Source organism: Dromaius novaehollandiae, chromosome 2, assembly GCF_036370855.1.
Source record: "Dromaius novaehollandiae isolate bDroNov1 chromosome 2, bDroNov1.hap1, whole genome shotgun sequence".
NCBI classification, from domain to species: Eukaryota; Metazoa; Chordata; class Aves; order Casuariiformes; family Dromaiidae; genus Dromaius; species Dromaius novaehollandiae.
The window spans coordinates 11,565,817-11,587,196 of record NC_088099.1 but is presented as its reverse complement, the minus strand read 5'-3'; the positions used below and the strand labels follow the sequence as shown (position 1 = coordinate 11,587,196).

Genomic DNA, 21,380 nt, shown 5'->3' with positions numbered 1-21,380 from the left:
ACCAGCATACGAATGGATTTTGTTACTTTCTCACGAGAAAAAACTAGAGGCACCAAAAGAAAGTTTTAGGCAGCAGATTTAAAAACACACAAATATTTTTTCATGTGGCAAACTGAGAAACTCACTACTGTTAGTTTTACAGAAGCCAGAAGTAAAAATGGGTTCAAAAATGATTAGAGAAATCCTTGTGAGGGACATTCCATTAGATCTCCTAAAATAATGAAGATAGTCCAAAATGCTGAATCACAGATCACTGTTATCTGGGAAATATGTTTGCCCTATTAGTAGTATATTTTTTTCCCCGGTATATCCTGTTGCTTACAATGGCCACAGACAATATACTGTGCTAAATGCACTTCTGGTCTGGTTAAGTACAGCTGTTGTTATATTCTTATGCAACTGTCCTCATTAAACTGTAATCTCTCTCTCAGCAGTCAGTACATTACGTTGGTCTTAAATTCTTGGGATATTATGATTTGAATCTATAAAATTTGCTTACTAAATGAACCTTCAAGTTATATGTTATGTTAGAGTCAAATTGTCTACTGCATTTTAATGGACCCAGCAAAATACCTTAGGGATGAAGTTTTCTCAGACTTTAGTATAAGATTACAACTTGTTGACTTTATATCCTCAGATACAATTTTTACTTCGATTTGTAATCATGTTATTAGAGTTTATCAAATGAACCTATTGCTTCACAGTTGTTGTAACCTCAATAATTCTGATGCCAGAAAGTGCTGAGAATGAGGTTTCCATTGCAGGTTTGAACTGATCTTGCTGCTGCTTTGTGACATGTTGTATATACGTGTGTGTGTGTGTGTGTATGTATGTGTGTGTATATGTATACATATATATATATAAATTAAAAACTTTTTAATAGATAATTTTAAATTATTCATCTATTTTTAAACTTTACAGTAACACTACATTCTTTCCAGAAGAAGCATTGATCACCTTTCTTTCACATAGGCTCCTGTTGTGTTCTCATCTTCCATATCCCCAAACTGGTCAGTGCAGCAAAGTGACTGTGTGCACTATTACCTTTTTTATAGCTGGAAATTAATTCCAATGTTGGACACTGTGAGACTGTCAGTACTGTTTTTTATTTCTGTTTAAGGGAATGGTATACTTTCTATTTGCTTGACATCATCTTGAAACTACCATTGCACGCACACAGCACAGGAGACTACAGATAATTTAAATAATGGATATCCTTAATGCAGTGCAGCTTCTTAAACTTCATTTTGTGATCATACTGTGAGAGTAGTTTCGTTTATCTTGAATTTATCTTGAAGTGGCTCAATGAGAACAATTCCTTTTGCATTATAACTTAATAGACATTTCTGTAGTAAGGTTCCATCAGACTCCTACACATCACTAAACAGCTTTTTTATTATATAAAGTAGGTCTCCTGAAAAATAATAAACTTTTGGAGGATTCAGAATTCATACATTTCTATATCTAAAATACTTTAATTGACAACCCTGTATTTGTAGCCTCATCTTACTAACCCTTGACATTCCAGTGTACCATAGAAAGGAAAAGATTTCAAACCTGAAATTGCAATTCAGCAGAGGTATTTAGCATATAAGGAGCTCCCAGTATCAAAATAAATGCTTAATCTGTACAAATATCATAAAAAAACAGATTATATTGTAAAATTTATGCATGTGTTTAAGCAATTAGAATTCCAGGATTGAAGTGTATCAGCTCTAGCATTTATTAAGTAATTGATTTTGAGACTGTAAATGTTTTTAATATTTTTGTTTGTAGCTATTTAGGCTTCAGAGTATAAGCTGGAAGAATAGTAATAATATCTACATGTTTTCTTAAGAAATAGCTGATAAAACCACCCATTCATCATTGCTACTTGAGCTGGGTAACTAACAGTAGTGCTAGGTGATTATCCTCTGTTTGGATCAACGCTTAGAGAATAGGAAATTTTGCAATTGTTCTAGCAGCAGAAGGAAGTTAAACTTGAGGAATCCTCAGTCCTACTGCAGGATCCGGAGCCCCGTAGAGGAAAAAAGTCTTTTTTCTTCTTCAGCAGTCCCTGACCTTGTTTAAGCTGCTTTTTCACTTCTCACCACTCAGTTCTCCTTCTGTTTTCTTTACCCAGGCAGTCTGTTTTTGGATGCTCCCAGAAATGGGATGCAAGAACCGCTCAGAGAAAATCTTTCCATTATTCTTAATAGGTTACTTCCTAATCAGCTTCCTGCTTTCCCTCTCCTTCCAGAAAGGGCTTAACTGTTTTGGCTTATACCTTGCTTAGTGGTTTATCCAGCTCAGCATGCTCAGCATGTGGAATTTCAGCCTAAATGACTGTTTTTGCAACTGTGAGTAATTCAGAAAGCTTTGTTATCAAAATAGCATCTCTGTTTAGTAGTTTTTATGATTGCATTAGATGAAAATAGGTTTGCATGCACATACTGTTGACGAGACCTATAAAGCAGCTTTGCTGAAATGACGTATGGATTGTGTGTGTCCATTATTTCTCAAAAGCAAGACTATGTGTGTGTGTTCTTACGTACATTTCTAAAGATGATAACATACCTCTTAGTCCTAATTTCTAAGGGTTTGTCATAATGATGTTTTGGGGTGGGGCTGTTGTTTTTTTTAACACACTCTGACTTTAAGTTTTAATGTTTTAACATACATTTCTTTGTCTAGACTGAGATACAAAATATATAATAGTGTATTGCAGTTTAGTCTATAAAAATGAAATTTATAGATTTTTTTTTTCTTTAGCTTTGTTGGCAATTGTGAAATTGACTTGGAGATCAAAAGATACTTCTGCAGAGCTGGTGTGAAAAGTATACAGGTGAAGTTCAGTTTTTCTTTTTGAAATACAGTAATTTTCATGTTTTTCTGATGAAATAGCTTACAGGTTGCCAGAAAAAACTTAGTAATTCTGTTGTTTTATTGCTTATTGTGACCTATTGCTTATGTGTTTACTGATCATGCATGATAATTTAGTGACATAACTTATTGGTTTAACCTTTCAGATGTAGAAATGATTTAAATCTCTACCACTCTCTACTGGAAAAGGTAGAGATAATTTCAAGTATGAATACTTGCATTAGCTTGATGTTAATGTGATGTGTAGGTTAATAAGGACCATCAAGGAGTTTAAATTTCTGTTTTATCTACTGAGTGATGGATTGTTGTTAGTTTTAGTTATTGGTAATCTTGTCTTCTGATGTTGTTCTTCAAATTTTCTGTGCTTTCTGATAACACATCTCTCTCTAACAAGAAAATAAAAATATCATTTTTTTTGTCTTGACATACAAGTGTTTACGTACTTTTGTTCTGATATCTGTGGATACCATTGTATTGGTTTGTGCCATGCAGTTTCACTTCTCATGTGTCTCACACTCACGTGTGTTTATGTGGAACTATATGGGTGATAATCATTGAATAATAGGATGATAACCTATTTCTTTCTTTTAGCATAATTGCAACTAGTGTTACACAGCATAATTTTGGTGACTGTTATCATGTACAGGGATTTGAAAGCCTGTATTGAATTTTTTGGATTTAGATGACCTGTAAAGCTACATGCATTTGCATACCATTCATCCATAATCAAGGATGTGAGTGAAGAGACTATATAGAGAGTTTTAAAATCCGTTCCATTGTTTTCTTCGCCCACCCAGATCCATGGTACTATGAGGGTTATCCTGGAACCGCTGATTGGAGACATGCCCCTAATTGGAGCACTATCCCTTTTTTTCCTTAGGAAACCTGTAAGTAAACTTAAAAGCCCGCTTCTGTGTTTCTATTACTCTTTCTAGAATGCTAATGACAGTAGTGAGTAAATGATAGAGCAAGAATTAAGAAGCAAAGGGGAGAATCTAGGCAGTCACTGCCCTTTGGTTCAGCTTGGTTTCCCAGAAAAATAGTGGAACAAATTTTTTGAGTGCCTAGAAGAAACAAGATGAGTAATGATTACCTTGTAATTATGGAATGCGTAGGATCAAAGCCGTTAGATTTTTTCCTTATAAGCCTTATGGTTAAGAGAAAACCTATAGATACCATCTATAGTGTTTGTAGCAAGCCTTTTGATGTCGTTTTTCCTGATGGTCTGCTAGAGAAGCATGGTCTAAATAAAACTTTCACAAGATCTGTGCAAAGTTGATTTGAAAACTGTGCTGGTGTTAGTTACTACAAATTAACATCAGAATAGGTATATCTACATTACCTAATATGACTATTAAAATTTTTATGCTAAATATTAGGATAAGCTATTACCTTTACGTTTACCAATGACACAAGTATGAGAAGGGATCAAGCACAGTGTGAGATGGGACTGGAGTTCAAATCAATCATGACAGTGGCAGAAGTTGTGTGTCGGGGTATCATGTAATTCAGTTGGAAGAAGTGTGAGTTCAAAGTACACATTTAGGCAGGAGTAACAGACAAACAAGCATGAGCCAACAATTTCTCACTGGTATGAAAAGGGCATAGCTAGGCTAGCACGCATGAACAAGAGGATAGCCTGCAAGATACTCAGGTTTTAGGTACAGCACTTCAACGAAGGTATTGACCAGTTGGAGGGTGTCCAAAGTAGAGAGTATGAGAATAAGCTTGACCCTGAAGTACTGACTGAAGGAATGGGAATTGTTTAGTCTAGAGAAGACTGAAGAGAGCATATTTTTAAAAATGTGAAATGTTCTTGCAGAAAAGAAACATCTATTCTGCCTATGCATGGAAAATAGGATAACAAATAATTGCAGTAAGGAAAATTCAGGTTGGACAAGGGGAATGAGGGAAGGCCTGAATGGCACTGCAGCAGGTTGCCTAGAGAGACTGTGAATCTCTGTCACTGATGTCTTTTCAGAGCAGGTTGAGTATGTATCCATTGAGATTGACGTAGGTATAGCTGTCCCAGGACCATGCGCATAGCTGCTCTCTCGAGGTCCTGTCCAACTTAGCAAGCCTTGTGCAACGTGAAATCCTAGGCATTCTTTCCCTGGGGCATTATCTAGAAGGCTTGACCATAACCTCAGAAAAGTCAAAATACTTTTTAATAATGAAAAAATGATTTTATTGTAAATTTTATAATTATGTACAAAAAAGTTATTTTCAAGGTATTATAATGTTTGCATAGGACTCTACTGCGTTTTACCACCTTTTCATGTAGAAGTAACTGATTTCTTTATCTAAAACGAATGGTGGTATAGCCATACCTTAGAAATCTTTTCTTAGCTTCCCTGTTTTTTACTACATAAACAGCAATGAAAATGGTTGGGGGGGTTTTGGCACAGCCAATGTTGCTTTGTATCACAGAGTCAGGAATCAAACTCGTGGAAATAACAGGGGCCTTATGAAAGGAGGAATACTTATTTCAGTAAGGTTGTAGTCATTCCAGACGTCTAAATTCAAGACTCTTTTTAGAGAGAACTAAGAATCAAACTTATTCTTTTTGAATTTCTCAGATTAAAGAGTTGAGGAAAGTTTTTTTTGATGCCACAAACCATTCTGAATTCCAGCTTTTTGCAAATTACTTTCTACAGTTGCTTTTCATGAGAAGCTGTGTTTTATCAATATCTTGCTGAAGCTAAATATTATCTTTTAAAAGATAAATGCAAAGTTTGAAACTAATATGCTTTCTGAAAGCTGGGAATCTGGGTGTTCTAGATGTACAATTTCTTAGTTCAATGCTTTCCTCTATGTTAAAATGGTAGATATGTAATACTATTGTATCAATTAAATCTGCACTATGATAAGATACTATAGCTAGTGGATTGTTGGGACTTGCAATAATTGATTCACTTCCAAAGCTGCAGCCTGAATCTCACGGTAGATTTTGGTGACAAACACAAATATGTGCCGGTTGGTAACTTGGCGCAGCATGGGTAGAAGAAGAGAGGCAAAAGGTTGCAAGTATAATTTTCTGTGTCTGAAACTGAGTAATTATTTACGAAATCAGTAGATACTCTACGTCCTTTTTATTGAATTAAGTCTTATAGAATATGACGTTAATTCTACTGTAGGTGTTATTATGTGCAGGAAACTTCTTTTTAATATAAAAATGAATCAAGAAATTTCCACAGATGTTGCAAAGTCTGTACAATGATCTTATTTTAGAAAAATATAGAGGAGAACATAGCACACATTGCACATATGCTGGCAGAAAGTTCTTTGATGTTGTGGGTGTGTGTCTGTGAGGCAGTTTCAGTGATCTGAAACTTAGTATTGCCTTTACTAAGTACTAGTAAGAGGGCTTAATAGAAATTCTTATGTTGCACAGGCTTCTTCTTCAAATAAATTAATTGTTTCCATCTCTTATTCTGAATTATATTTTTCAGTGGAAGGTTTTGTGTCTTGGGTATGTTCTGATTACTCAGTAAAACTTCTGATGTCAGATATAACAGTTTCTGATTGTGCCAAGCGGCGAATTGCAGGTGTATGGCTTTAGGCACTTTAGGCACTTTGAAATAGTTTTAGACTGATGGTCTTGGTTTCCTCAGCGTTCTGCAACTCTGGAAGGTCAATCTAGTTGTTGGTTTTTGTTGGGGGTGGGGAGGGAGAAGAGAGGGAGGAGTAGGGATGGTATTCTTTACTCGAATAGTTTTCGAAGGCGTGTTGTTAGCGTGGAATCATTTTCAGCTTGTTTTATGTGGATTGTTCCACATTTATGTGGATTGGATAGAGGGACTGTAGACTTAAATCAGAGTTAAACATGTAAGAATTAGGAAATGGTTTGTGGATAATTCAGTGAGCTCTTTACTAAAAGTGAAGTAATTAATATAAAACTTGAACAGTGTCATTGCCCTTATTTGGAGAGGGTTGAGGCGGATAAATTAAGATGAACCAAATTTGTATTTCCATACCTTTCTTTGAAATGAACCTAAACATCAGGGATTGTCTGCTTGGTTTTCTTTCAGTTTTGCCCTTGTGCTTGAGCAGTATGAGTGCAGGGCATCTGTTCGTGGTGTTCATGTTTATACTAGCAAGCGAAACAGGATTTGAACACTGCCTTGTCATAGTCTGTACTGTTTAACTGTTAGTGTGCTCTCTGGCATTATTTTGCTGTTTAGTGTTCTCCCAAACAATTTCCAGACTCAGTACAGTGCATAGCTCATTACAGGGACTGTTTCCAATAAGCAGGTTAAATGCAGGTAATCTCTTCTGGAGGAGCAGGAAGGGGAGTTTGGCTATGGGGACAGTAACAACTTTGCTGGTTGCCCCAAGCAGCTCCTGATGTTTCTTCTGTTTTCCACTCCCAGCATCATTCTCTAGTTCTGTTATTACTAATCTTTCACTTCTGATACTCCCAGATGTCTTGCCAGGCACCTTTATCCCCAGTACATGAGGACAGAAAAAATCAAATTGATGGCTATCAAATGTTGTCCTGCCAAAAAATGGTAATGTTATATGTATTAGTGTGAATGTTCTTGCTAACATAAGTTAACTAGATTAGTTTGTCACGTGTAACCCTTTGTATAGTATGGATGAAGAAAGTACTCTGTTTAATGCTTTGCCTAAGTCTTGGTAGTGGGCACATGCAGTCTAATGCAAATCTATTGAGGTATAGCTGGAAATTGAGCAATAATTACAAGCCATACAAATATTTCTTATAATACATTCTTAGGAGGTGTTGTTGGTTTAGCACAGTGCTACAGAGGGATGAGTCTCTTGGAGACCAAAGAACTAGCATATGGAAGATTTATAGCTGAGTATATGATGTCCTCATTTCTTTCTTTTTACATCTTTTGAAAGATGGTAGATGGACAGCTTAAAGACGTAGCGTTCTAGGGCAAGCATATTCTTCCCATCCTTCGAGGGCGAGTGTATGTTTCATTATCCATGTGTGTATGTGTCATTATTCACCGCCTTAAAATCGTTTTTATTTTAAGTAATTTACTAGAAATGTTTACCTCACCAACCAAAGTCTCATAATTAAGAGGGATGGATGCATGTTTGCCAAATGCTTAACTGAGACAACCTGCACCTAAGACAGTAAACTAAAAATGCGTCAGATAAAAGACCTCTCATGGTCAGTAGCTTTCAGCACAAGTCAGTTTGGAAAGACTTTGTCCAGAATTGTTTTGTCATTATTCCTCCCCCTGTGCCACTTCAGTAGGAGTCCAGTTGACTCAGTGGGACAAAAAAGGGTGGGAAGTAGACTAAAGCATGAAAATTAAAAAATAACAACCCTAAAAGTATCCAGTTACAAAATCACTGGAAGTATTAGTTTCACCCTCCTTTCATTTAAAAACTAAGGTAGTGGGCAAGGTCCAAACAGACTTACATGTGGGCTGTTCAAAAAATCTATCTATGAATCAAGTTACTCCATGATGCTGACAATTATACCTGGATGTTTGTTTTTTCCAAGCAGATTTCCCCCCCTCCGCTCCTCAGGGGAAGGGAGGAGGAGGTTTTCGGTGTTCATTTTTCTAACTTCTGTGGAAAGATCTAAAATAATGCTTATTTTAGCAGTTATGTTTCTATAATGAAATTCTGTCCCCTTGCTAGAGATCAAGTGGCTGCAGCCAAGAAAAGCTTTTCTTCAGTATTTTTGTTAGGAGAGAAGAGGAGGAATTAGTTGGCAGCTAGCAATAGAATTTGTTCTCATATTTTCCAGTCTACAGTAACTGGCAACAGTTCCACTTGCTCTGTATCATCTGTTTGCTGGCCTTAATGACTATATAAGGCAACACTGCCTAAATTAATGGTTCTGAACATAGTTGTTTAATGAGTTTGCCAGAGTCTAATATTTCTGAGTAATGCATGGAGCTTTGATGCTGCAAGAGTTCTTACTTTATATAAACTTTTTAAATATTAGATTTTATTGTTGTTATCCTGAAGAAGGGGATAGAAGTCTTATCAGCTTATAAAGCATGTCCAAATATGTGAGAGGTTTTGCGAGAGAAATCTGTGCATTCTTATGTATTGAACTTAGCCGCCTTTTAAGTCTCTGTGTTTCAGTGCTGAAGAGATAAGTTAGCATTGTGTAACAGTCAGGATTTGTAAGGTTTTTTGTGTGACTTCTCCCTGTTTTAACATAACGTATAGTGAACATATATTCTGGTTCTCTTTGGAACTGAAAGTGTAGTTATCTTTTACTTTAAGAACAAAATATCTCATAGTAAGTTAATAATTTTGAGTTTCGGTTCAGTTATTAAGGTGCATTATTTAGTGGAATACTTAATATTGAAAACATGTCCTAACACCACCCCTATCTCTTTAAAAATAAATAAAAAGGCTAGGAAGTGGAATACCTTTAAGGAAAAGGGGGAACTTTTTCAAAATTCCCATTTTCATATTCATGCTCTTGCCCTCCACCTTATTGCTGACTCAAGTACTGCTCTGCTCTCTACCCACTTTACCGATGCATTCCATCCAATGGTTGTAGCTTATTTGATACTGGATTAATTGCATTTAGTATGGACTCTCTTTGGAAAATTTAGTGTTGGATATGATTTTCAAGATTATAAGTACTGAAGAAAATCAGATTCAAAAGGACTGCTTGCACCAAGAGTGTGCACTAGTGAAAAATGTCTGACAAAGACCATAGCATAAAGTGATTGTGCAGAATGTAGAAGAATGTTGTTTGTCTTGCTTTTAGTTAATCCAAAAAGTGTTTGGACTGTACCAGCCTATAAATACCTGTTTCAAAACTTTTAAACCTTTTAAAGGGGTTGGTGGAACACCTGGATAAGTGCTGGAGCTTATGTACTATTATAGTAATACTGGCTGAGAATTAGTCTTGTTGCTCACAAAGTGAAAACAATTTGTACTGTTACGTTGTATACTTAAAATTTGCTGTAACCTAAATTTTTATAATTGTCTTGTTTGCTGGGTTGTGGGATGGTTTCAGGGCAGTTTGAGTAAGACTTGGTGCTTCCGCAACACCCTTCTCTCCCTACGCCCTCCTTTCTGTTCCATGTTATCCTGTCTCCCTTACACCGGCGTTGAAACTTCTGATCCTGAAGAAGGTTGATTCAGGGAGGTAAGCTGGCAGAATATTAAACGCAATGAGGAGAAGTGACTGTTTTACTGTCCTTTAGGTGTCTTTTAGCATCTTGAGCTGGATCACTAACGAGTCAGGAGAGTGTCAATACTAGCGTGAGGGTATGAACAGAAATGCACGGCTGGTAGAAAGAAAAAAGGAAGTAGAAAGTAGAAGGAATCAACTTGAATTGTAGCTTTGATTATTTGATACTATGAAGAATGGCAAAGTATATGGGATTTTTGTAAGACCACCTGTGATCCTTCACCTGGTGGCTCTGAATGCAAAAGCTTGCCTGTTTCTTACCCTCGCAACTACATGTTTCATCTCTGTTGCTGTTTTCTCACTTAAATCTCTGGACAGTTAAAACTGAAAACTGCTACTATTAAACACAGTTCCTGTGCAAAGATGCATCCTGTCCATCTGTGTTTCCTATAACAAGGATGAAAACCACGGGATTTCTTCTTTCTAGAATCTTGTGTAGTCAAGCTTTGTTTGAGAAGCTGAGTTCGTTAAAAGTTTACTGGTTGCTGGGAAAATACACTGGAGAATGTTGCTTGCTAAATTATTACAGCTGTTTAGCAGTGTAATGTTAATGAGTTCTCGTAACACAGACAAATGTTACTGTATTCCTGCATGACCATTCACAAGTAATAGAGGAGGATGTGTTAGTCCGCATCTTGTAATAGATTTGTGTGAAGAAACAGAACTTGTCCTTTGGAATTTTGTCATTGTTCCACACAGCAGAGCTAAAATTTGCCCTGCAGAAATCTACTACTACGGTATCTTGATTAACAGGAAACTGTTCATCAACATTTTAAAAGACTTTGTGGCTTTCCTTCTGAGAATTAGTAGTGCTTATGGCAGCCAAATCCAGCCACAAGGTTGGCAGTGTTTAGAGGCTGCCTTTTGTGCTTCTGTAAAATTCAGTAATGGTACTGTATATTCTGCATTCCAGCACATTTACATTCTTTTCACTCTGTAAAAGCATGTACGACACTGAAAACACTGAACGTATTAAAATGCTCATCAGATTTTTTTTTTGGCCTATCTTATAGGCTGCAGGGGGGTTTTTTGTTGTTTGTTTGTTTGTTTTTTAAAACTCTCTCTGTAACACATTCTCCTGAATATCACAAAAGAGATAGATTTGGTGCAGGACTGAAGGCAGTAGTTAGTTCCACTTGCACGCCATACAGCCATGACAACACAGATGACTGAACAGAATAGAAAAATAAACTGAGCTTTGACTGTATATAGATGGCACAGTCCTGCTTGACTGTTATCTTCAGTGGCTTGTTACAGCAGAGAGTTTTAAAGGATCACAACTTGCAGGACTTTGCCTTTTACATTAAAAATAATAATAAATTGAAGTGCAAATCACATCTTTAAAATGTTCCATTTCTTATATTTTAAGAAAACGTGAATAAGTCTTTTCTATTATTTTGTATTCTTCATTTTTCTTCTTAGTTAAAATCCCAACTTTTCAGACTGATCTTCATACAGTTTTAAAGATTGTTCTATTACTGGTTTTTTAAATATATGAACATGAGAACTGTTTTTATCTACTATTTCTGCATCCTAACAGTTGTTTTGTGTTGCATATTGCTCATTTAGGTATTTATCAAACTCATTAATGTGGTACCAGATTGAAATAGAGCTTTATGTGATTGCTGTGACATCTGCACGGTTATTGCTCTAACAGTGAATTTGAATAATTTGCTTTATGAACGCTAAGATATACACTTTGCGCATTAGATGCTCCTGAATTTCTTCAATCTCTTGACGTGGAAAAAATGCTATGATAATCAGCAAAATCTTTTGCTTTGTTTTACCAATTCTCTATACCATCACTTTTCCAGATGATTAATAAGTGTTACATGTTACCAAATCTCTGTGTCTCTCGCATATAAAGAATATCCCGGAACTCTCTGTTTTCTTAAAGCAGTCTCTCTGGAATAAGCTTTGGAAACTCTCTGCTTTTCATGATGCTTCTGCCACAGCTGTGTAGGTGAATTTCAAAGTTTATGGTTGTGAAGGCTTTTTTTTAAAGCACACTTTTAAATCTCTAATGCTGTGAAATGAAGAAATAGGGAAGGAAGGAAATAGTAAACAAAGGAAAACCTGGGAGCAAGAGTATGGACTATTCCTATTTCACACTGAAATGCACAGTTGCTTCCATAATTTAAGTAATTCAGAGTTTAGCTTGTGTTATCTTTGGTATATTAATTCAGAGGAAATAATGGTGGGTGCCTCCCCCCTCCCCGCCCAAATGCTGCATTTTTTTCCTCCTTCTACAAACTTAGAAGAGTAATTCACAAAATGTGGATTTAAATTCTTGTTTGCTGATCATTTATCAAGTCTGTAGTTGATATTCATCGAAAGGTGTTTTAAAAACCTTGCATTGGAATAGAAAGCATAGAGTTACAGTTCTTTAGTTAAGGATGACCAAATATTGGAAGAAAACTACTACAAGGATTGATTGAAATTTTTGTTCGTAGGGGATTTGTGAATTGAAGGCTGACCAGCTGGAATCAATTTGGCAGTCTTATCCTTAAACATAAATGCTTATTTGACAGGAAGAGTTGAAAAATGCTGCTTTAACTTTCAGTGAGACATAATCCTTGTAAAATTCTTAAATGTAGCTGTTAGTATTTGATCTTTTTTCATGTTTACATGGGCCAATACTCTTTACTAGGGAGCTAGACATCTCAAATGTCTTGCAGTGGAATTTAGCACTTTCCTTCTGTAGACACAGGCTAAGCTGTGCTGTAAACACGCTATAGATGATGATTTTTTTTTCCTGAAATCGTAGCCCTATCAAAATTGATGGGAAATGCCTTTTGATTGCAGTGGAGCCTGGGTCTTACTTAATACTCAGTAGTATAACACTACAATACCTTGTTTATAAATAAGAGATCAAATTCAGTAAATACTTGAAACGCATACCTTATACTAGGATTTCCACCACATAACATGATATGCAGCATGATTATAACATCATGTCCAATGCTAGCAGAATGTTTGATTCGATAAATTCCAAAGTTATATTAACCTGTGGTGGGACCATAAGTCAGCCAGGGTTCTAAGGTACCCCCAAAACACTTTTAATCAGAGTTTTATTTAAAAAAGAATAGATCAAGGTAGCTTTTAAAACAGAACTTAGGTCTAATGTTTGAGTTAGAATCAACTAGTAATGTTTGAAAACTATTTTTGAGTATTTCTGTTTGCAAGGTAGAAGGACCTCCGGAAAGCAAAGGAGAAGGTGCTAGATCAGTAGCCCTCGCTCTTTAGCTGCTCTCACTCTCCTCAGGCTTCTCACTGTCTCTTCTGATGTTAAAGTCTTATAGTTTGGTATTGCTTCTGATTCTCTGCCTGTCTCACCCTAAACGCTCCTCTGCTGAGTAGGTTTGGCTGCTGTCGGGAGAGCTGTAACTTCTGCCTCTTAACTAGATGGCCCCCCAATGGGACATCCAGTAGCCCAGGACAGAGCAACTAGCAGTCTTTCTCTCCTTCCTTTCTGCTGTCCAGTTGTTATTCTTTAAGAAGAATATTCACATGTTAAAGTGTGAACAATTAAATAAAAGTTATACTTCTTCCCTGTGAACCCATCATATCAATAGCCCTGTTCTGTGGCTGTAAGTAGTTCCAAACTGTTTCTTTAACTGTATGTTGACTCCTGTATCTGCCTCGTTGCTCCACACCCCGCTGTCTGCCTTTGCCACTAGCTCAGGGCCAACCCCAGTAAGCCCGAACGAGCTCGGTACCCAGCCTGTATGTAACGCTGAGGAGTTTGGGTGGTGGGACGTGCCTCAGGGCTTTGTCAGCTACAGTAGCAAAGTCACTGTGGCTATGAGTGCGTGGTTGTCGAATCTGTTTTAAAGTATTCGCAGTGTTGGGCAGTCACTGGTTCCTCACCTAAAGATTTTATATTCCTCTTCCCCAAAGTATATAACAACGGATTTATAGGAGTAAGGAGGTTTTTGTTATATGGTGTGGTATGAGTATGCTTTAGAGAATGTGTTGCATTCGTTTTCAGTATAGAACTTGGATAAGACACAAAGTACTTGGTTTTCAAAGAGAAACAGTTAATTTTTCTTCACCTTGGGAGCAGAAAAAGAGTTGAAACAACTTTGACTAATGTGACAGCACATACTAGTTAATTAGAAACCGTAACCATGTCTGAAATCCCTCTCTAGGCCAGTGAGCTGGCTGGGTAACAGTCTCTGTTTGTTTGCAAGGCATGTCACCTCTCTCGGTTGTAATGAGTTGAGGAAAGACACAACACTTTCCAGCTACTGGCAGAGTTTCACTTGGTGACAAATTCTGAGCGCAGTCTTTCCAGTGCCCTGTTGGTTTTGCTGCAGAGAACCAGCTGGCATTCCTTAAATTTAGCTAAAGAAAGAGAATTATATATTGCTCAAAGTGGTGACAGAGAAGGAAATGACATTGTTGAGCTATTTTTGACATTTATAGGCCAAGTTGTGGGTTTTTTTGCTTTTTTTGTTTTTTTTTTTTGTTTTGTTTTTTTTAAGTAGGAATTTCCTATAGTCACTATTTCATAAAATGATTCATAGCTGGTAATCTTCTGTTTACTTCCTTTTTCTCTGCTATAGGACACTTTTGTTTGAAAGCGTGGTGGTGTTTTAACTTGCTATCAGAAATAAGGGGTCTGTTTACCCTCCTGCAAGCTATGATATGGTGGTGATCAAAATAAAATGAAAACCTCTGTTATTTGGCTGGCCATGACTAGAAGGGCTCTAACTTGCAGATGAAGCAATGCAGTAGATTTGACTACTTCTCTAGTTACTGTGAGCTTCACTGACATCAGTGCTACTTTCTGTGCTAGGTGCAGCTTTCTGGTCAGAACTTGGTGTTGTTTTTTGGAAAGCTGTTCTTTTCTTACATTACAAAAGTTGCATTTTAATGTGGAGTCTGATTATGTTTGGAAGCCAAAAGTGCAAATCCAGAACAACCTTTTTGAGAGGACTTCATGTGAAAGCAATACACAAAAAGGAGAAAATTTCTGTGTCACTAATCGTTACAGATTAAGATTAGTGAGTTTGTGGTACTGCAGTGGTGTCAGTTATATTTCCCGTTACTCCTAGTCCTTTCAGGTAGACCTGGAAAGGAAGCCCTGTAGTGGGCAAACGTAGGAAATCATGTCCCCAAGGAAAATGTACCTTCAAAGTCCACATAGTTAGAAGTTTGATTTATGCCTGGAGTTTGAAGGCTTATATCCCTTCTAAAACATTTCATGGCTTAAGATTTATTTGCAAAGCTTTTCTGTTAATCCGTAAAGTGCTTAGCCTTAGTAATGTTTCCTGACTTTCTTAGCTCCAACTTTGATTGGAAAAGCATTTAATGGTTCTGAAATTGAGCCCTTGCATTGTAACTATTCCTGTCCAATAAGAGGGTGAGTGAAAGTTTCTTATATTATATGCACTAATTGCATTTCTTCTCTAAATGGCCACTGTAAATGGCAATAATTTTTCAGTTTCTTTGCATGATTTTTTCCATGCTCCATGCCTTAATGGAGCCTAAAAAGACAGATGATAGGATGAACGTGGTTGTGTTGTCTGTGAGAAGAGGTGTGTAATAATACTCAAAGTATTGACAGTGAGGTCTTACCATTGCACGATATGCATTTGATATTCTATATTATAACTTTCTAGAATGCTTTTTTGTCACATTAACTGAAAATCTTTCAGCTGTACTCAGTGATATCTCATTGGTAGGTAGTTCATTGTTTTGTTCCGAGTTGCTGCAGTTAATAGAGCAACCGTTAAAATGTATTTCAGTCCACTGTACGAGATATTTTTCAATGATGAGTTTCAACATTCATTATATTTCTCAATTCATTTAATTTGGTTGAGCTTTTTTGAAGACAGTGAGGGACTTTGTAGTGTTAATTGTTGTATACAATATGCCAAACAGAAAGCCGTAAGGGAGTACTGTAGGTGCTTTAAAAAAAAAGCATCACCAAGAAAAAATATTTTCTCATTTTCCACTTATTCTGTAAATATCATTATGTAAAACTGCTAAATGTGTGATGCAGATATGAACGCTTTAGGGAGTTTTTTTATGTTTTAAGATTTTTATGGTGTATATTCACCATGTAATCCACTTATGAATAATTAAAAAAAATTAGGACTCAATCATGTAATGAACAATAGATTTTAAACAGTACAAAATTCCATCTTCCAGAGTCCTGCTACACTCCATAGATTTTTAAGGCATGACATAATTTCAGAACTTTGAGTGTTATGATTAGAATACGAGTGCTAGTCTGAAAACACAATTTGCAGCTAGCCTTATCAGCTACTACCCATCTATTTGAATGTAAAATTACTTTAAACCTTTGTGGGATTGCAGGATTGTGGAAGTAACACAAAGCCATGGTTACTCATGTTAAGTTGGGTTCAAACCAGTATGAATACTTCATACTGATTTAATAACTTTTTTCTTACATTTTTTTTTTCAGAGCAAGAATGAGCATGAGATTTAGGAACATACCATGATCATTTACACCACTAACTTTCAGAGAACAGTACGCTCAACTTACCTTAACTTTTTAAAAATACAGATACAATTTGTATATTCTAGCATATAGTTTGTGTTAACTGTACAAGTGAAAGTTAGCTTATTTCATACCAATGTCAAATAGCTCCAAAGGTTTACAACAAATGATTTTGTAACAGTTTTTTCTTGCATTTAGAAATGAAAAACTGTCAGCTTTAAACTGATATTCATGTAAAAAAGAAATCATAACACCTTTATTTAAAAAAAAAATAAAAGACTCTAGCATAACGTACGAGTTTTAGGTAAGATTGCATCCACTTCTGGAACATATTATTGCCATTTAGCCTTGCTAGAAATTCCATAAATAGATGTGCCTTAGCAAACTGAGCCTCTCACCTACCTAAAGTAGAGCTCTTCCAATTCTGTTAACTCTGCATTCCCTTGCTGAAAATGTTAATTATACAACTGTTTTCTTAATCTCTCATGCACAACTTCTTCTAAGTGCTTGGCTGACAGCCTGACTCATAATTGATGAGGGCTTTGTATTCTAATAGAGTATAAATCTGAAGGAAGAAAGGCTGGATTCTGGTGTGAACACTGGCTCTTGAGCAAACTAGGCAAATGATTTCAACCTTTTTGTTTGAGAATGAGACCGATTACCCAAGTCCCTTAATAGGATTTTCTAAAATTGTGTCATTTAGAAGTAGGTGGAACGTTCATATGTACTATTTGAACTTTTGGTATGTTATTAGAATATGGATATGCAATCAAGTAACAATGTGGTAAGTGGTGATGTGAATTTCAGAGCCCACTAGCTCCTCTGTATTACCTGCTCAAGTGCGTACTTTTTCTTGCAGTGTGTATAAGGTGGGTTAGCCTTTTTCATTAAAAACAATCCCTCCCTTTTTTTTTCTGCTAGTTCTCTGGTGGAAAGTATGCAAAAACTAGTGTTAAGTTGTGATATCTTTAAAAAGATAATGAATAAAAAATAGCAGTGGCACCAACATCTTCATTCTTCCAACTAAACAGTGATGAAAATTGGCAGTCTCTGTACTGAGTAACAGTTTTTAAGCTACTTAAACTGCAGCAAATACTAATAGGTACTAGTGATAATATTTATTACTTTTAAGATTCTGACAGTGTGGTCTCAGATATGAAAAAAGTATATGCACAAGTAAACTGTTTAGGCTCAATTCATTTGCCTAGACATAGGCATCTAGTGTGATTCCCCACAGTATCTGAGACCAACAGATGAGAGAGAAGACCTCTGAACTTTCGGAGAGACAGCTGGATGGGATTTTCCTATGATGCCGAAGGCCGGAAGCTTTCTGACACCAGAAGGATAGCTTCTGCTCCACCTGCAGATTTGCAACTGCAAATAGATTCAGTGCCCACATAGCAGACGAGGGGCTGGGAGCTTCATCAAACAGCATCCGAACTGGCAGATCCTGAGCCACACAGCAGCATCTGGAGGAAGCAGCAAGTGATAGTAGTGGGCTACTCCCTTCTGCAGGGGATGGATGGTCCCCATCTACTGTCCTGACCTGTCATCTAGCGAGGTTTGCTGCTTGTCTGGGTCTCGAATCTGGGACTTTAGAAACACTGCCAAAGTTTCAGGCCTCAGGTTACTACCTCTACTCTCTTCCACATGGGTAGCAATGATACTGCCAGGGAGATCTGGAGCACATCAGGTGTGACTATGTGGCTCTGGGGCTGATGGTCAAGGATATGGTGGCTCAGGTGGTGTTCTCTCCAGTCCTGACACAAAATGGGCCTGAAGTGAGGTCACCTCGAGTGTATGCACATAAATAAGGAAGTGCCTACAGGACAGCATTATAGGGAAAGCTCTCGTACCTTTTCCGGAAAGTCAGCATGAGTGAGTGCCTCTCTGAAGTGCCTGTATGCTAATGCATGCAGCGTGGAACAGACATTGGAATTAGAGCTCTCACAGAGATGTGGTGGGATCGCTCACATGACCAGAGTGCTGCAATGGATGGATACAGGCTCTTTAGGAGAGACAGGACAGGAAGGTGAGGAGGGGGAGGTGCCCTTAAAGAGAGCAGAAGGAACGCATGGAGCTCTGCCTTGGGATGTATGGTGACCCAGCTGAGGGTTTATTGGTCAGGTTTAGCAGGCAGACCCACATGGCAACGTTGTTATGGATGTCTGCTACAGACCGCCTGCTCAGGAAGAAGTAGATGAGGCCTTCTTCTGACATCTGGAAGAAACCTCATGTTCGCAGGCCCCCTGGCTCTCATGGGGGACTTTAATGGAGGGGCAACACAGCAGGGCACAAGCAGTCCAGGTTTCTGGAGTGTGTTGATGACAGTTTCCTGATGCGGGTGATCAAGAAGCCAATGAGAAGTGCTCTGCTGGACCTCACACTTGCAGAGAAGGAGGAACTGGTGGAGTATGTGTAGGCTGGGGGCAGCTTTGGCTGCAGTGACCATGAGATGGTGTAGTTCAGGATCCTGTGAGAGAGAAGCAGGGCAAAAAGGAGGATCACAAGCCTGGACTTCAGGAGAGCAGACTTCATCCTGTTCAGGGACCTGCTTGGAAGAATCGCATGGGATAGAATCCTAGAAGGAAGAAGGATCCAAGAGAGCTTGTTGATGTTCGAGGGTCACCTCCTCCAAGCTCAAGAAGGATCTGTCCCCATGAGCCTGATTTCCTAAACAAGCAAAGGTGCATGGCTGAACAAGAAGCTCTTGGCAAAATTCAAATATAAAAAGGAAGCATACAAGATCAGGTGATCCAGGAGGAATATGGAGAGAGTATCTGTGCCTGTAGGATGGGGTCAGGAAAGCCAAAGCCTACCTGGAGGTCAATAATTGAATATGGTGAGGAATGTTAAGGGTAGCAAGAAGGGCTTCTACTGGAGCATCAGCAGCAAAAGCAAAGCTAGGGAAAATATGGGTCTGCTGCTGGGGGCAGGGGACTTAGTGACAAAGGACATAGAAAATGTCAAGATACTCAACGCCGCCTTTGTCTTGGTCCATGGCTGTCTTTCATTTTGGAATAGGCAGTTATTAAATCATAATACTGTACCGTCAAAGAAAGGGTAATGGGTATCTGTAAATCTTCCTTGATTTTTCTGCCTAATTGTCTGTTAAAGTTAGGATAGGTGCTTCATAGATAAAGCTGTTGAAATATTTGACCACTATTACAAAAGTACATTAAATAACAGTGCTTCTTATGTGAGTACATGTATTATGTGTTATCTTTAGTCTAAGTATTCACAAAGGAAATCACTAATTAAAGTATTAATAGATTCTTTATAAAGAATGGTATGTGCTAGTTTTTAAATTGAAATTGAATGAAGAGTGATTCCTCTTGCCTTTCTGTATAAAGATGCAACGTAGCTGCTTCTAGAAATGTTGTTTCAACATTTAACTGAACCACCATGATTAGTTTCTCAACTGATGAATCTCAAAATCCTGTTATTTTTTTCATGCAGTCATTCTTAGGGTTATTTGGATTTGGAAAGGTCATGTTTTTTGGGTGGGTTTGGATTTGTTTGCTGCTTATATTTTTCAGTTACCTCTTATGCAATTAGTAGAATGTTTTCAGTGAAAAAGGAGATGTGTAAATATTCTAATACTTATTTAGAATCAGAGGATTATAGAACCGAAAAGGACATCAGAAATCAGTCGTTAATGCTAACAGCACTGACACAGAATAAGTACATTTACAGCATTTGTAGTAGCAGTATGTCAAACATTCTCTAAAGATTTTCAGTGAAGGAAGTATGTATGATCTAGCAATGAGCTGTCACTATTAATCCTTGTAAATTATTTTTGAGGATTTTTCTCACTTCAGTATCTAATCTTATTGATACTTTTCTTCTCTACCCCATTAACGGTAAAATGATTTTGTGTCTTGCTGAAACAGTTTCCTATGTATTTGCAAACTGATTTAGGTCTTCCTTCCATTGTCCTCTCAAACCCGGTTCTTCATTCTTTCCCTGTTGGTCATGTCTTCTAGGACTCTGGTAATTTTTCCACTCTCAAATGGAGTCCCTCACTGGTCCATGTTTCCTAATATGTGGCACTGGAAACCATACTGTGCTCCTGCTGAGGCGTTATCATTATGGACTAGAATGGAAGGATTACTTCATTTATCTGAGAGGCCTCCTGCTTTTTGTTCCCATTTTGCCTCTTTGGCTAGCGCATGGCATCATTTACTGAAGTTCAGCTTCTAATCCTCCAGAACCTTTTCTGCAGAGCTACTGCCTAGTCTGTTGTTTACTCTCCAGCGTTTGTACAGCTGATTAATCTTTCATTTGTCCCCCTTGAATATCATCCTGTTTTGTAGTACTTCCTTTGTTTTGCTATGCTTCAGTTCTTTCCCTGTCCTCCAGTGTGCTCTGTGATACCTCTCTGCATGGCGTTGTCTCTGTTCTGTTATATACCTCATTAATGGAAATACTGAATAGGACATAACCCAGGACAGCTCTCTCCAGTGTTTCATCCAGTGACAGTGACCCAGTGATAACTATCGCCTGTGACTTTTGCAAAAAGAATTTGCTCTTATGTTAATCAAGATTGCACTTTTTTTAGTGTGCTTCTGAGAATTGAAGAGCAAGTGTCAAAAGCCTTAATCAAGCTAGATGCTGTGTAATTTTTCCCCATCTAATGCCCAGTTACTCTGTTACACAGGGATATTAGATTAGTTTATTCTGACTTATTTGCAAATTCATATTGGTGACTGTTCATTTAGAAATATTTTTCCAAAAAGCAGGGCACATTTTATAGTTTGGTGTTGATTTTATGTGGTAGATACTGCATACATGTGTATATGGCTATGGGTGTGAGTGTGTGTGAGTGAGTGTACATGTGTATATAAAAGGTGGGTAAGAGGATGTGGGTTTGGGTAACTTTTTTTTTTTTCCTCCTGGTTT

General features: G+C 37.4%; 1 protein-coding gene across 2 annotated transcripts in view; it reads left to right on the top strand.

The window, feature by feature from the left end:
- ESYT2 (extended synaptotagmin 2) overlaps positions 1–21,380 on the top strand; it is a 95,446-nt gene that overhangs the window by 37,549 nt on the left and 36,517 nt on the right. For both annotated transcript variants that reach the window (XM_064505755.1, XM_064505756.1), the window contains exons 5-6: positions 2,752–2,824; positions 3,660–3,749. In XM_064505755.1, coding sequence (XP_064361825.1) covers positions 2,752–2,824; positions 3,660–3,749 — 163 coding nt within the window. The remainder of the gene's footprint in view (positions 1–2,751; positions 2,825–3,659; positions 3,750–21,380) is intronic.